This window comes from Anabrus simplex, chromosome 2 (assembly GCF_040414725.1).
Source record: "Anabrus simplex isolate iqAnaSimp1 chromosome 2, ASM4041472v1, whole genome shotgun sequence".
NCBI classification, from domain to species: domain Eukaryota; kingdom Metazoa; phylum Arthropoda; class Insecta; order Orthoptera; family Tettigoniidae; genus Anabrus; species Anabrus simplex.
In genome coordinates, this window is record NC_090266.1 from 1,199,283,508 (window position 1) to 1,199,298,558 (window position 15,051).

At 37.0% G+C, this 15,051-nt stretch overlaps 1 protein-coding gene across 1 annotated transcript in view; it reads right to left on the reverse strand.

Moving 5' to 3' along the window:
- Duox (dual oxidase) overlaps window positions 1-15,051 on the reverse strand; it is a 496,654-nt gene that overhangs the window by 114,415 nt on the left and 367,188 nt on the right. Inside the window, exon 8 of the mRNA XM_067142192.2 lies at window positions 6,550-6,746. Within this exon, the coding sequence (XP_066998293.1) occupies window positions 6,550-6,746 (197 nt within the window). The remainder of the gene's footprint in view (window positions 1-6,549; window positions 6,747-15,051) is intronic.

Consider the following 15,051-nt stretch of genomic DNA (forward strand, 5'->3'; position numbering starts at 1 on the left):
TTTCTTGTTCACTAAATCTACAGTTTAATTCCCTCTAACAAAGAGCCTCCAGGGCATTTTAAGCATATCAGGATGAAAGAAAACTAGTCTGTATAAAATCTAGAAATACCTAGTCTATTTATGTTAGTAAAATTAGCAACCAAAATATTTCACTTTTCTTTTTCAGAGAACGAAATAAAATTGTACTTTCCTCCACAGGAATTCCACAGGCCATGAAATTGTAAAGTTACCATGATTTTGAGATTAGAATATCAACTTTTAACCCAGTTAGATTTATAACCATTATAAAATATCAAAGCTACGGTATTTCTTATTAACAGTGCTGATGTAGTTATTTTATTATTATTATTATTATTATTATTATTATTATTATTATTATTATTATTATTATTAATTATGTACAATCTTATCAGCACACACTTTTTTTTACATAACCGGTTTTCGGACACTAAGGTCAGTACTCGACCAACAGCCTGAGCACGAGAAAAAGCCAGCCCTTCCTATGTTGATGTTAACAGGGCTACATTTTAAACTCATTTTAACTAATTTTGACGACACACTCGGGTGGAATTAAATTTAAATTTTAACACTCATGATGGACCTTAGTGTCCGAAACTGGTTACGTTTCAAAAAAGCGTGTGCTGATATGACTGTATATAATTAATAATAATAATGATGATAATAATAATAGTAATAATAATAATAATAATAATAATAATAATAATAAAAAAAACAGATTTAGGTTTTATTTCTGGTTCTGTCACAGAGAACTTAGTTCCTAGTATAAGGGGTGAAATGTTACACACTGAGAGGTACACTCAAGGGAACCATTTAAAATGAGGAATCAAATGTCTGAATAAGAAATCACATCTAATAGAGGATGTCAAATTATGTTTATATACAAAATTTTCGGTGCAAAGTGCAGGAAGGAGAGTCATGATAGCTTTAAGAAGTTTGAAAAATGTGAATATAGGACATTAGCTGAGGAGGAGCGATTGTTTAGAGGTACAAATACTGTATTTGTAAAGTTTTTTTTTTGTAATTTGCTTTACGTCGCACCGACACATAGGTCTCATGGCGATGATGGAATTGGGAAGTCCTAGGAGTGTGAACGAAGCAGCCATGGCCTTAATTAAAGTACAGCCCCAGTGTTCGCGTGGTGTGGAAATGGGAAACCACAGAAAAACATCTTCGGGGCTACCGACAGTGGGGTTCAAATCCACTTTGTCCTGAAGGCAAGATCACAGCTGCGCGACCCTAACCGCATAGCCACTTACTTGGTCCTCTAAAGACACTAGGCAACATCTACCATATAGGGAAAATTTTTTGTTAGTGTAGGAGGGTTGTGTTGTATGAGAGTTACAGGAATGTTGGGGACAACACAAACACCCAATCTCTGAGCCAAGGTAATTAATCGTTCATAAGTGAAATCCCACGACCTGGCTGTGAATCAAACCTGGGATCCCAAAGCTTAAGGTGCTGACCAGTCAGCTATACAGAGCCAGGCATGGACACAATGAAGATTCTATTTAATGTGGTATTTCTTTTTTTTTTTTTTCCAGGCATTCTCATAACAAAAAGTAGTTTAAACATTATTGCACAAATGAACTTGTTTTTAGTAACAAGGGACCACATTTCTATTAAAAAGCACTTATTTCAAGAAATGAAAGAAAAGAAAAAGTGACTTGATATAATCCATTTCATAAACACATTTGTGTTTTAAGTTGGGGGTCTCAAGAGAGTGATTTGAATTGCTCAAGCAAATAAAGGCAAGGCTATGGCTTTTTTGGTAACTGCAGCACACACATTTTCTTTCTGAGCTACAATACCCAAAAGATCACTAGCTCTTTGGCATGTCCATTTTCTTTAACATTACAAGTTTAAGTGCACAGTCCAGGATAATGAAGGGACATTTTCTAGCATAAAGTCAATAATTCCAAGTAAAGCTACCAATGAGAATTTGGAGATGGAGAGAAATGTATCTTGAGCTACAACTCCTTTATTTTCTTCCCTGTAGTTTGTTCATTACCACTATCCTTTTCATGTAGAATGGTTTAGAACACAAACCATGATACACACAAATTCTCCTACTTCAAGTGATATATGGAATGACAGGAACACTCAATAGGATGAACACACTAACAGGTCACCAGGTTCAGAGGAAGCAACAGAGAGAGAGAAGAGGAAAAAACAAGAAAATACAAGGGAGCAAGGACAATCTATGCACCTTCATAGACTGCCACCTTCACATGGATGGACACACTCCTCATGAACCTCAGTTTTTCTACCTCTATTTCTTCCCAGCCTTTTAAAGTTCATTCCTGCTTCCCCACTTCATCAGGATGTCAGGCTACAACTCTTATTGAGGAGCCATGTTGACAGATCTACAATCTGGGTGTATGAAGTGAAGGATGAGGAGAAAATGGGATAAATGCACAAAGGAAGAGACAAAGATAAAGATGAAGATGAACATAGATTGAAAAAAAACAACTGGGAATACAGGACAAATAAGCAGAAGAAGGAAAAGGAGCCCATTTAGTCAAATTCTCCTACTGACATTTATAATTCCAGTATTCATATCCTAGAAATGAATACATTAATTACTTTTCATGTCACCCTATATACACCAACTTTATTATTATTATTTACATTTTATGGCCTTCGTTGGACCACTCTAGCCAACTTTATACAAAGAATTTTTCAGTTTCCAGTCAGCCCAGTACTTCTTCATTCTCTCTGATCTTATCCTTTCTTCATCAGAAATCACCCTTCCTATTATCTGTTTGTTGATTCTGATTTGCAGTCTGGTTTGCTTGTCTGCGAGTTTCTTGATTTTGTCGGGTTTGTTTCTTAGGTCTTCCACTGTAATTTGTAGTTCATCCATATCTTCCTTGATTTCTGTAATCCACTTAATGTTGCACTTACTTCCATAATTTTTCTACTATTCTCCTGATGATCCTGTTCTCCAGTGTCCTGATTAGATGTCAAAAAAATCAAATATGTTTCTTCCTGATTGTGCTCATTACTGGTTCTATTTCCTTGTAGACTGTTTCATTAGAAGCTACTCTCTAGTGTCCATCTTTTTGATACAGATTTGTTGATGCATGTTCTAATGATTCTTCTCTCTATCTTGAGTATTTTGTCTATTTGTGCCATGTTAGTTGTTTTGAAGATGGTTTCACTTGCGTATGTTATTTCTGGTTGAGCGACTGTTTTGTAATGTTTCAATTTTGTTGCTATTGACAGGCCCTCTTTGTTGTATGTATTCTTGGTGACATATTGTGCTTTGGTCAGTTTATTTATTCTGTTATGCCATGCTGGCTTTTCATTGAGGTTATATGTTATGATTTCTCCCAGATATTTAAATTTATCTACTGTTTTGATTTCTTGGTTTCCTATGGCAATTTTGTTTGGGAGTGGTGGGTCAGTAAACATGATTACTGTCATTTCAAAAGATATTTCAAGACCAATTTTCTGTGCTATTTCCTGTAGTGATATAACTTGTCTGGTTTCCTGAATATTGTTGGACAAGAGAGCAAGGTCATCAGCAAATTCTAGGCAATTTAAACTTATGTTGTCTTTGCGTCTTCCAATTTGGATGTTCCCTCATATATTCAAGGCACAGTTGAACAGCAGTGGTGACAAGCAATCTCCTCGTCTTAAGCCTATTTTTATAATGAATGGCTCAGAGAATTCCCCTCTGAACTTGACTTTTGATTTAGTGTTGGTTAAGGCGAGTTCTATCAGTTTGATTAATTTTGGATGGAGCCCGAAATTTCTTAAAATTTTCAATATTGAAGGTCTATGCATACAGTCGTAAGCTTTTTTGAAGTCCACGAAGGTTATTGCAAGAGGTTTGTTTTGCTTCTTGTAATATGCTATGGCTAATTTTAAAGTGATGATTTGTTCTGCACAGCTTCTCCAAGGTCTGAAGCCTCCTTGGTATTCACCTAATTCTTCCTCTAGTTGCTCTCTGATCCTCCTGTATAGGATTCTGGAGAAAATCTTGTATGTGCAGTCTAAGAGAGAGATACCTCTAATTATCTGGATTGCTTTTATCTCCTTTTTTGTGGAGTGGGTGGATTACGGCTGTGGTCCAATGTTCGGGGAACTTTTCTGTTATCCAGATTTCTGTTAGGGCCACGTGTAAGGATGTTCGAACTGTATCACTGGCATATTTCCACATTTCTGTGAAAACTTGGTCTTCTCCGCATGCCTTATAATTTTTCAACTCTGAGTGCTGTTTCCACCTCTTCAATTGTTGGGGGGTTTATAAGTTCAGGCAGGGTTTTGATGGGTGTGTCTGTATTAATTGCTAAAAATTCCTGGGGTTCTTCACAATTCAAAAGTTTAATGAATGCTTTTGCCATGATTTTTGGCATTTTCCTTGTCATTATGTGCCGTTTTTCCATCCTCACTTTTCAGCATTAATGTGGGAGGGGCAATTTTTTGTACTTGTCTTCCAAACATTTTGTAGAAGTCTCTGGAATTGGTTTTGTGGTAGTTTCCTTCTATTGAGTTGATTAGATCTTTCTGTGATTGTCTCTTGGTTTGCCTGATAATTTGTGTGAACTTTTTCCTGATATTTTTGAGGTTGGTTGCACTTTCTTCTGTTTAGTGTGTTACCGAGCTCGATAGCTGCAGTCGCTTAATTGCGGCCAGTATCCAGTATTCGGGAGATAGTAGGTTCGAACCCCACTATCGGCAGCCCTGAAGATGGTTTTCAGTGGTTTCCCATTTCCACACCAGGCAAATGCTGGGGCTGTACATTAAGGCCACGGCCGCTTCCTTCCCACTCCTAGCCATTTCCTGTCCCATCGTCGCCATATGACCTATCTGTGTTGGTGCGACGTAAAGCAACTAGCAAAAAAAATGTTTAGTGTGTTTGAAATTTTAACCATGCCTGATGTCTTTCTTCATGAATTTTGTCACATTCTGAGGTCCACCAGGCATGTCCTTTACGTGTGTTCAATGGGGGCTAAATTTTCAGCTTGTTGCCTGAGAATTGGAACCAGTTCTTCTAAGTTATCTGTCAGTTTTATGTTTTGTGTGACTTCTCTGTATTTATCATTCCTAATTAATTGGTGTGGATCAAAGTTCCTCTTTTGTTTATTGCATTTTGGTTTCTTTTTTAGTGGTGTGAACTTAATTTTGATTTTGACTATGTAATGATCTGAACCTATATCTACTCCTCTTAATACTTTAACATTGTAGATTTCTCTGTGGAAGGTTTTGTCCATAAATACATGATCCAGCTGCCATTCCCCTTCTCTCCAATCAGGATGTTTCCAAGTTTTAAGTTTGCTGGGCCTCCTTTTGAAGTAGATGGACTTTGAGATCAGTTTGTGTTCTCTGCAGAGTTCAACAAGTCTTTGACCATTCTTATTCGTATGTTTATGTGGAGCCCATTTCCCAATGATAACTCTGTATTTCCTTTCTCTTCCGAGTTGGGCATTGAAGTCTCCTAATAGGATCTGAACGTTGTTAATATTTATTTGGTTTACAGTTTGGTCAAGGAGATCCCAAAACTTTTCCACTTCTTTCCCAGTCTTTGTTAGAAAATTCTTTTCATTAGTAGGGGCATGGGCATTTATGATTGTATAAATTTTGTTGGATGCTTTTAAACACAAAGTTGCAATTCTAGGCGAGATGGCTTGAAAATCGATTATCGAATCTATTATTTTCACATTGACTATAAACCCAGTTCCAAATTAGGGACATTGTTTCATAACCCTTAGTCCAGGTATCTCGTAAATTCTGTAGCCTTGAGATTCTAATGGTTCCTCAGTAGTATTTCTCATCTCCTGGAGTCCTGCTACTAAAATTTTCTGTTTATCTAATTTGTCCGTCAAGTTCTTTAGTTTTCCTGCTTTAAGTAGAGAATTAATATTATCAGTTGCAATGTAATTGATGTGATCTTGTTTGATCCTGTTCTTATGTGCTGGCATAGGAATGGGCGATTGCCAACTCTCTGACTCGTTGATGCCATCAAGGTGGTTACCCACCGAATCCGATGTAGCCTTCTCCTGCTTTCTTGGACGGGACGGTGGAATATTTTTCCTAAAAGGCCTTTCCATGCTTGACTTCCGAAGGTAGTTAACCTTGGGTGGAGCAAGCTCCGATTTACAACTACGGTTGTTAGCCAACTTTATTATTACAAATTTCTATATAGACATGAGGAATTTCCAGAAATTAGCCAACAACAAATGCAAGTATCTGAAGAATTTTACAAGACTAAGAGGATGTAGCTTGATTTAGTACTGTAGTTTGGCTCTTTGATTATCTCCCAGATCACTGAGATTTAAATTCTGGTATATTATAGGGCAGAATTTTCACCTTAAAATTCATATAGTTTCAGGAAGAGCATCCAGCTTTCAACCTCCAGTAAAAATGAAAATGAGCCAGACTGTCTCCAGTGACCCAGCAATAACTGGGATGAGTTGAAAGTTTCAGGGGAATTTTGCCAGGGTAATGTTGTTCCTTTTGTATATCAGATTCAGTGCAAGAGTGAATACAGACTTTATCAGTGTGTTAGACAGAACATAATACCTGACAGTGTTGTAATCTGGTAGACCATTATCTCTCCCACGCATAATATTAAGTGCACCAAGGTCCCTTCGGGAGAACTCCATAGGTCCAAATAATTTGTCTCTCACATCTGAGCACAAAACTGTGTCCTCACGTTCAGCAATCTGTGAAGCCATTCCCATTAGTAGCTCCTCCACAGAACTGTCAGCCAGTACATCCTACACAAAGAGGTACATTGCAAGCATTAGAAAAATATTTTTATCAGTATAATACATGATTTGTAAAAATCAGGGTTGATTGTAATAATAGCTGAAGTTAGAAAATACAGCTTTGAGAAGAACTTTCAATATTTTCATCACCATGCTAGAGACATTCAAGTCAATACTGTACATTTTTACTTTACTCCTGCTTTCCTCCCCTCACTTGGCAGTCAAGTCCTCCTCCTGCTGTAACCACCCTGACCTCTCTTCAAGCCAGACAGTCCAAATAAGTCCTCGTGGTCCTGCTCTTAACAGTCATAAACAATCAATCACTACTGATCTGCATTTAGGGCAGTCGCCCAGGTGGCAGATTGCCTATCTGTTGTTTTCCTAGCCTTTTCTTAAATGATCGCAAAGAAATTGGAAAATTATTGAACATCCCCCTTGGTAAGTTATTCCAATCCCTAACTCCCCTTCCTATATACGAATATTTGCCCCAATTTGTTCTCTTGAATTCCAACTTTATCTTCATATTGTGATCTTTCCTACTTTTAAAGACACCACTCAAACTTATTCGTCTACTGATGTCCTCCCAGGCCATCTCTCCACTGACAGATCGGAACATACCACTTACATGTAATAAATATCATTTTTGGTCCGTATTGATAATGTTATTATTTCAATCAAATATCAAGTTATTTATTAGACCACCTAATCAATACAAAATCGTCTTGGATGATTTACATAAATTTGTTAGCTAATAGTGGTACATGTTTCGCCTTCCCTGAAGGCATCATCAGCCATAGTCTTAACCTTAAATTAAAAATAAGCGTCTAAATAACATGTAGTAATGAAATGAATTTTAAAATCTTGAAGAGATTTGAAGCAAAACAACATTAAAAACAATGATGGTTCGAAAATACAATGTGATGAGATACAATAGTGGAAGTATTAGCAAAATTAACATTAGAAGGCTGCTAAAATAAGTACAATGGATAAAACAACAGATTGTTATACAACAAGTAGTAAGATTGCATAAAAGTAAAGTTGATAGTCTGGCGGTTATAATCAGATGACGGCGAAAAATCTTATATAATCAAAGCAAAGAAGAGAGGATAAAAGTCAAAGGTAGTCGAGAGATCCGAAGTTAATCATGATCTTGAAGATAAAAGACGAAAGTCAGATGCATATGGAGAAGTTGTAGAACACGTTGAGGATATGAAGTTGGTGAATAGAAGTTGAAGAACAGTTTCAAATAGGATCACTATGGACCATCTCAAAATTTTGAAGTGATGTTCAAATGTTGCAAATTGTGAGCTAGCAGTTATAACACACGTAGCAAGAAGTCTACTGTTGCAAATACTTCTAACTCATAATATTGCAAGCTATCCTTGTCACCGTCAAATGGTAAGTGCATACGATTCTACTTCAATATTTTTCAAATATCTTTTCACACAATTAACTCTACGTTTCTTGCTTCCATTTACAGATTCCACTTTTATATGCTTTTTCAACTTGAATATCTGCTAGCTCACAATTTGCAACATTTGAACATCACTTCAAAATTTTGAGATGGTCCATAGTGATCCTATTTGAAACTGTTCTTCAACTTCTATTCACCAACTTCATATCCTCAACGTGTTCTACAACTTCTCCATATGCATCTGACTTTCGTCTTTTATCTTCAAGATCATGATTAACTTCGGATCTCTCGACTACCTTTGACTTTTATTCTCTCTTCTTTGCTTTGATTATATAAGATTTTTCGCCATCATCTGATTATAACCGCCAGACTATCAACTTTACTTTTATGCAATCTTACTACTTGTTGTATAACAATCTGTTGTTTTATCCATTGTACTTATTTTAGCAGCCTTCTAATGTTAATTTTGTTAATACTTCCACTATTGTATCTCATCACATTGTATTTTCGAACCATCATTGTTTTTAATGTTGTTTTGCTTCAAATCTCTTCAAGATTTTAAAATTCATTTCATTACTACATGTTATTTAGACGCTTATTTTAATTTAAGGTTAAGACTATGGCTGATGATGCCTTCAGGGAAGGCGAAACATGTACCACTATTAGCTAACAAATTTATGTAAATCATCCAAGACGATTTTGTATTGATTAGGTGGTCTAATAAATAACTTAATGTTATTATTTCAATCAACATACCACTTAATCGAGCAGCCCATCTCCTTTCTCCCAAGTCTTCCCAGCCCAAACTTTGCAACATTTTTTAACGTTACTCTTTTGTCGGAAATCACCAAGAACAAATCGAGCTGCTTTTCTTTGGATTTTTTCCAGTTCTTGAATCAAGTAATCCTGGTGAGGGTCCCATACACTGGAACCATACTCTAGTTGGGGTCTTACCAGAGACTTATACGCCCTCTCCTTTACATCCTTACTACAACCCCTAAATACCCTCATGACCATGTGCAGAGATCTGTACCCTTTATTAACAATCACATTTATGCGATTACCCCAATGAAGGTCTTTTCTTATATTAACACCTAAGTACTTACAATGATCCCCAAAAGGAACTTTCACCCCATCAATGCAGTAATTAAAACTGAAAGAACTTTTCCTGTTTGTGAAACTCGCAACCTGACTTTTAACCCCGTTTATCATCATACCATTGCCCACCGTCCATCTCACAATGCTATCAAGGTCACCCTGCAGCCACTCACAATCTTGTAACTTATTTATTACTCTGTACAGAATAACCATCTGCAAACAGCCTTATCTCTGATTTAACTTTTTTTTTTTTTTTTTTTTTTTTTTTTTACACATATCATTGATATATATAAGAAAACATACAGGTCCAATAATACTGCCTTGAGGAATTCCTCTCTTAATTATTACAGGGTCAGATAAAGCTTTGCCTACTCTAATTCTCTGAGATCTATTTTCTATAAATATAGCCACCCATTCAGTCACTCTTTTTTCTAGTCCAATAGCACTCATTTTTGCTAGTAGTCTTCTATCTACCCCATCAAATGCCTTAGATAGATCAACTGCAATGCAGTCCATTTGGCCTCCTGAATCCAGGATATCTGCTATATCTTGCCAAAATCCTACAAGCTGAGCTTCAGTGGAATAACCTTTCCTAAACCCAAAGTGCCTTCTGTCAAACCAGTTATTAATTTCACAAACATGTCTAATATAATCGGAAAGAATGCTTTCCCAAAGCTTACATGCAATGCATATTAAACTGACTGGCCTGTAATTTTAAGCTTTATGTCTATCAATCTTTCCTTTATACACAGGGGCTACTATAGCAACTCTCCATTCATTTGACGTAGCTCCTTCAACCAAACAATAATCAAATAAGTATTTCAGATATGGTACTATATGGTAGTATATCCCCAGAAATCTTATCAATTCCAGCTGCTTTTCTAGTTTTCAACTTTTGTATCTTACTGTAAATGTCATTGTTATCATAGCTAAATGTTTATACTACTTTAGTATTACTCACCTCCCCTATCTGGACATTATCCTCGTAACCAACAATCTTTACATACTGCTGACTGAATACTTCTGCCTTTTGAAGATCCTCACATACACACTCCCCTAGTTCATTAATGATTCCTGGAATGTCCTCCTTTGAACCTGTTTCTGCCTTAAAGTACCTATACACACCCTTCCATTTTTCGCTAAAATTTGTATGACCACGAATTATGCTTGCCATCATGTTATCCTTAGCTGACTTCTTTGCTAGATTCAATTTCCTAGCAAGTTCCTTCTATTTCTCCTTACTTCCGTAAACATTTCTAACTACTTCGTTCCAACCTGCACCTGCTTCTTAGTCTCTTTACTTCCCTGTTATTATATAGTGGATCTTTACCATTCCTTACCACCTTTAAAGGTACAAACCTGTTTTCACATTCCTCGACAATTGCTTTAAACCCATCCCAGAGTCTGTTTACATTTTTATTTACCATTTTCCACCGATCATAGTTACTTTTTAAAAACTCCCTCATGCTTGTTTTATCAGCCATATGGTACTGCCTAATAGTCCTACTTTTAATACCTTCCTTTCTTTCACATTTATTTTTAGCTACGACAAAAACAGCTTCGTGATCACTAATACCATCTATTACTTCAGTTTCTCTATAGAGCTCATCTGGTTTTATCAGCACCACATCCAAAATATTCTTCCCTCTAGTTGGTTCCATCACTTTCTGAATCAGCTGCCCTTCCCATATTAACTTATTTGCCATTTGTTGTTCATGCTTCCTGTCGTTCGCATTTCCTTTCCAATTGACATTTGATAAATTGAGATCACCTGTTACTATCACATTCCTTTCCATATAATTTCCAACATAGCTGATTATCTTATCAAATAATTCTGAATGAACGTCAGCACTACCCTTTCCCGGTCTGTACACTCCAAAGACATCAAAAGTTGCCTTAGAGATGAACCTTACACCCAGACTTTCATGTTTTTCATCCTGAACTTTTTCGTAGCTTACAAATTCTTCTTTCACCAGAATGAATACTCCCCCCCCCTCCTACCTTTCCTATTCTATCCCTACGATACACACTCCAGTTCCGTGAGTATTTCTGCATCCATTATATCATTTCTCAGCCATGATTCAACTCCTATTGCAATATCTGGTAAGTATATATCTATAAAATTACTTAATTCGATTCCTTTGTTTACAATGCTTCTACAGTTGAGCACTAACATTTTTATGTCATCCCTACTAGATTTCCAGTTTGCTGTTCGCTCGGATGAAATAGAAGTTTTATTTTTTAACTGGAGAACGAACACATTCAATCAGTATTTTGTGGGTTGCATGTGTGGACAGAACACAAAGAACAAGATTATGGAAGCAAAGAAGAAATTGGAATTGGGAAAATTTATTGTAGTCAAGAAAGACACCAATACTGGTGCCCAAATTATTTAAACAGGGGATAAATTTTCCTGTATTATTGAAGAAACTTCAAAAAAATCTGTTGGATATGCTCAGTGCAATACTTGTGAGAATATACTGAATAGTGCATGGGGCACTTTTGTTTTAATGATCATCATTGTTTTTAGTCTAAAATGAGACTTGACAGTCATGTTTTTAAAATAATTTTGTGATTTGAAAAATCTCTTGTGATTCTCGTGATTCTCTGGTGTTAATCTTATGTTGTTCTTTCTTTTTTACTTTACTTATAATTTTATTGATGGTATTAACACTGAACCCATTCATAATACCCATCTTCTGTATGTATCATCATTCTTTTTATATTTAATATATATTTAATATATTTTATAACGATAACAGTGTTGATCACAATAAAGAGGATTTCTTAGATTCAGGAACCTATAAATACTTGAGTCGCCATCTCGCATCACAATGTATTTTAATAATTGCTATTAAAAGCAAATGGGCAGGATGTTTTCTGTTACTTTAAAGAGCATAGAACACTTGTTATATTGAGTGAACGATAATAGCACAAACAACTAAAATCACACTCGCCTACAGGCTACGCTATATCAACTACAGTACTAAGTGATCGTATTTCATCTTGGCCAGGACAGGAATTCCCACCTTTATCAGGATTGAAACAACTTGCTTGCTCTAACACAGTACACCCCACTTTTCCTGCCTGGTCTGTCAAGCAGTAGTAAGCAGTACAGACAGCAGAAATGAACATGCCTGATTCAAGTTTTACTCAAATACACAATCTGCTAGTGGCAACAGCTTGCCATTAGACTAAGAAGGCCCCAGGCCTTTGAGGAATTTAATGTCATGGATAATACATTAACAATAAATTATTAGTATACCTAGTCAAAAGAGTAGCATTGAACATATACAAGACAAAACCCACCCTGTCCAATTTGGATCACCTGTTGTTATGGGTGTGGATTTCAGCATTACATTCACATTGTTTGTGACGTCCATAAATATAATGGACCAAGTGAGTTGGCGATGTGGTTAGGGTCGTGCAGCTGTGAGCTTGCATTCAGGAGATGCGGCAGCCCTGGAGATGGTTTTAATTTATTTCCCCATTTTCACACCAGGCAAATGCTGGGACTGTTCCTTACTTAAGGCACGGACACTACCTTCCCAATCCCAGCTCTTTCCTACCCTCGTTTTGCCGAAAACCTTTGATGTGTTAGTACGACGTTAAACCACTAGCAAAAAATAGACCATGGGGAAATGAAGTAATTTTGTAACCATTATAGAATAACATCTCCTTTAAGATCAATTGTAAATGTATTTAAAAGTTTTTGACTAATTGTTTAAGGGCTGATGGACATCTTAAGACTAATGTGTAACATAGTTTGAGCTTATTAATTTACTGATGAGGGAACGGTACGAAGTTGGACGGCAAATTTTGATTTGATTTTTACATATTCGTGGTCTTTTTAATCTGAAACAGGTAGTGGAGGTCTAATTTTTCACTGGTCCTATTTAAGGGGACATTTTGGAGCTCCAAGTTGGCGGTGCACGCCCTGAATTGTATAGTACATGCCGGCATACGTCAGCGCTCACAGCCAGCGGCCGTCTTGCCTTGCCTTCCCTCTCCACTCATCCAGTTCTCCACTATCCCCCACCACATACGGTTGTACATAGTGATATACATGGGATGGCTGGTTAAGATGATGATGATCAGGCAATATGGTGAAAGCAACATATGAACAATGTGCATTCTGTGTAGTTTATTTATTTTTAATTTAGTGTATAGTTGTGAATGTGTGTGTGTGTGTTTGTGTAAATCAGCTGGCCACTGTATGTATGAGGAAATTAAGGTAAGCCGCATGTTTTACATTCCTTTAGCATGCTTGAGTTGAGAAGTGCTATTGAAAGTCCCCCTCCTTGCTCCCTCCCTCACCCCTCAGCATTCCTCTGTAGGACTGACCCCCAACACTCTCCCTCCACAGCCCTTTCACCGGAACATACGTCTGGAAGGCCACGACCTGCCTCTGACCGTTCCTCAACACTTTCTACTTCCTATTCTACCCATACCATTTTAGAGAAGGAACTGATGTCATTTAATCGCGCCCTGTTGTGTGTGTATGTCAACAGCCAATCCATCGTTGCTCAACTCGACGAACTGAAGATGATATTTTAAGACAGTCCAATTCATATTGCTGCTGTAAGCAAGAGTTGGCTCTGTAGTTCGATTCCCTCAAGCATGGTTGACATATCGGGCTATGATATTCACAGGCATGATCGGACAAACAGACGAGGTGGTGGGGTTGCCCTATATTGTAAATCAATGCTCAAGAGTAAAGTTGTTCACAGGTCTACTCCTGCTGTAAAAATGGCTCCTGAATATATGTTTGTAGAGGTGCTTGTCAATTCTGTAAAAGTACTTGTAGGTGTAGTAAATAGGCCTCCTGATGCAGTGCGAGACTTCCATGACTTAGAAGACAGCTTAATGAGACTGCTACCATCATACGAGCACGCGATACTTTTTGGATACTTTAACACCAATTTATTAACTCTGAACAACGATGCCTTACGACTACAAAATATTTTTAAATCCTGTGACATGACTATATTACCCCTTAAACCCATCCACCACGTCCATACTTCCACTATTTGCGCTGATACATTTATAGACCTAGTAATAACAAATAACCCTCAAAAAATCCTTCTCCACGGTCAAGTATCTGTTCCTGACATATCCTCATATACTTAGCATACTCTCTTCGCGTGCTGAAGTACCGACCAAAATGTGTAATGTTTAGAGACTTTAAAAGGATGAATTTAATACAACTGAGACAAGATGCACAACTCTTCCCCTGGTATGACATAATGATGAAGAGTGACATTGACGAGAAAGTGGAAATATTTAATTCCCATTTACATGAATTGTACAACAAACATGCACCAAAGCGTTCTGTGAGAGTAACACGTCCACCCTGCCCTTGGATGACTGCTGATGTTAAGACTATGATGAAAGAACGAGACGCACTACACTGACGCTATAAGCAGACTCAACTAGCTGATGTACATGAGCAGTACAGTGTTCTTCGAGACCGAATTAAGCTTGTAATTCGTAATAAGAAATTTAATTATTTCCAGCATTTAAACAAAAACATTAACACTGGTTCCACATGGCGACAACTTCGGTCACTGGCTATTGACAAACTACTTGCAAAGCATGCTGATCCCGAGGTTTCCCTTGAGTTAAATACATATTTCTCCACGGAACGTCTCACTCCTGACACAACGACAGTACATAACACCATTGACAATATATTAAGGCAACAATCCCTAGTCTGTCCTGTATTTGAATTTGATACCGTTACAGAGCATGAAGTAAGAAGGGAAGTTAATTCAATAAAATCTCACGCAACAGGAGCTGATG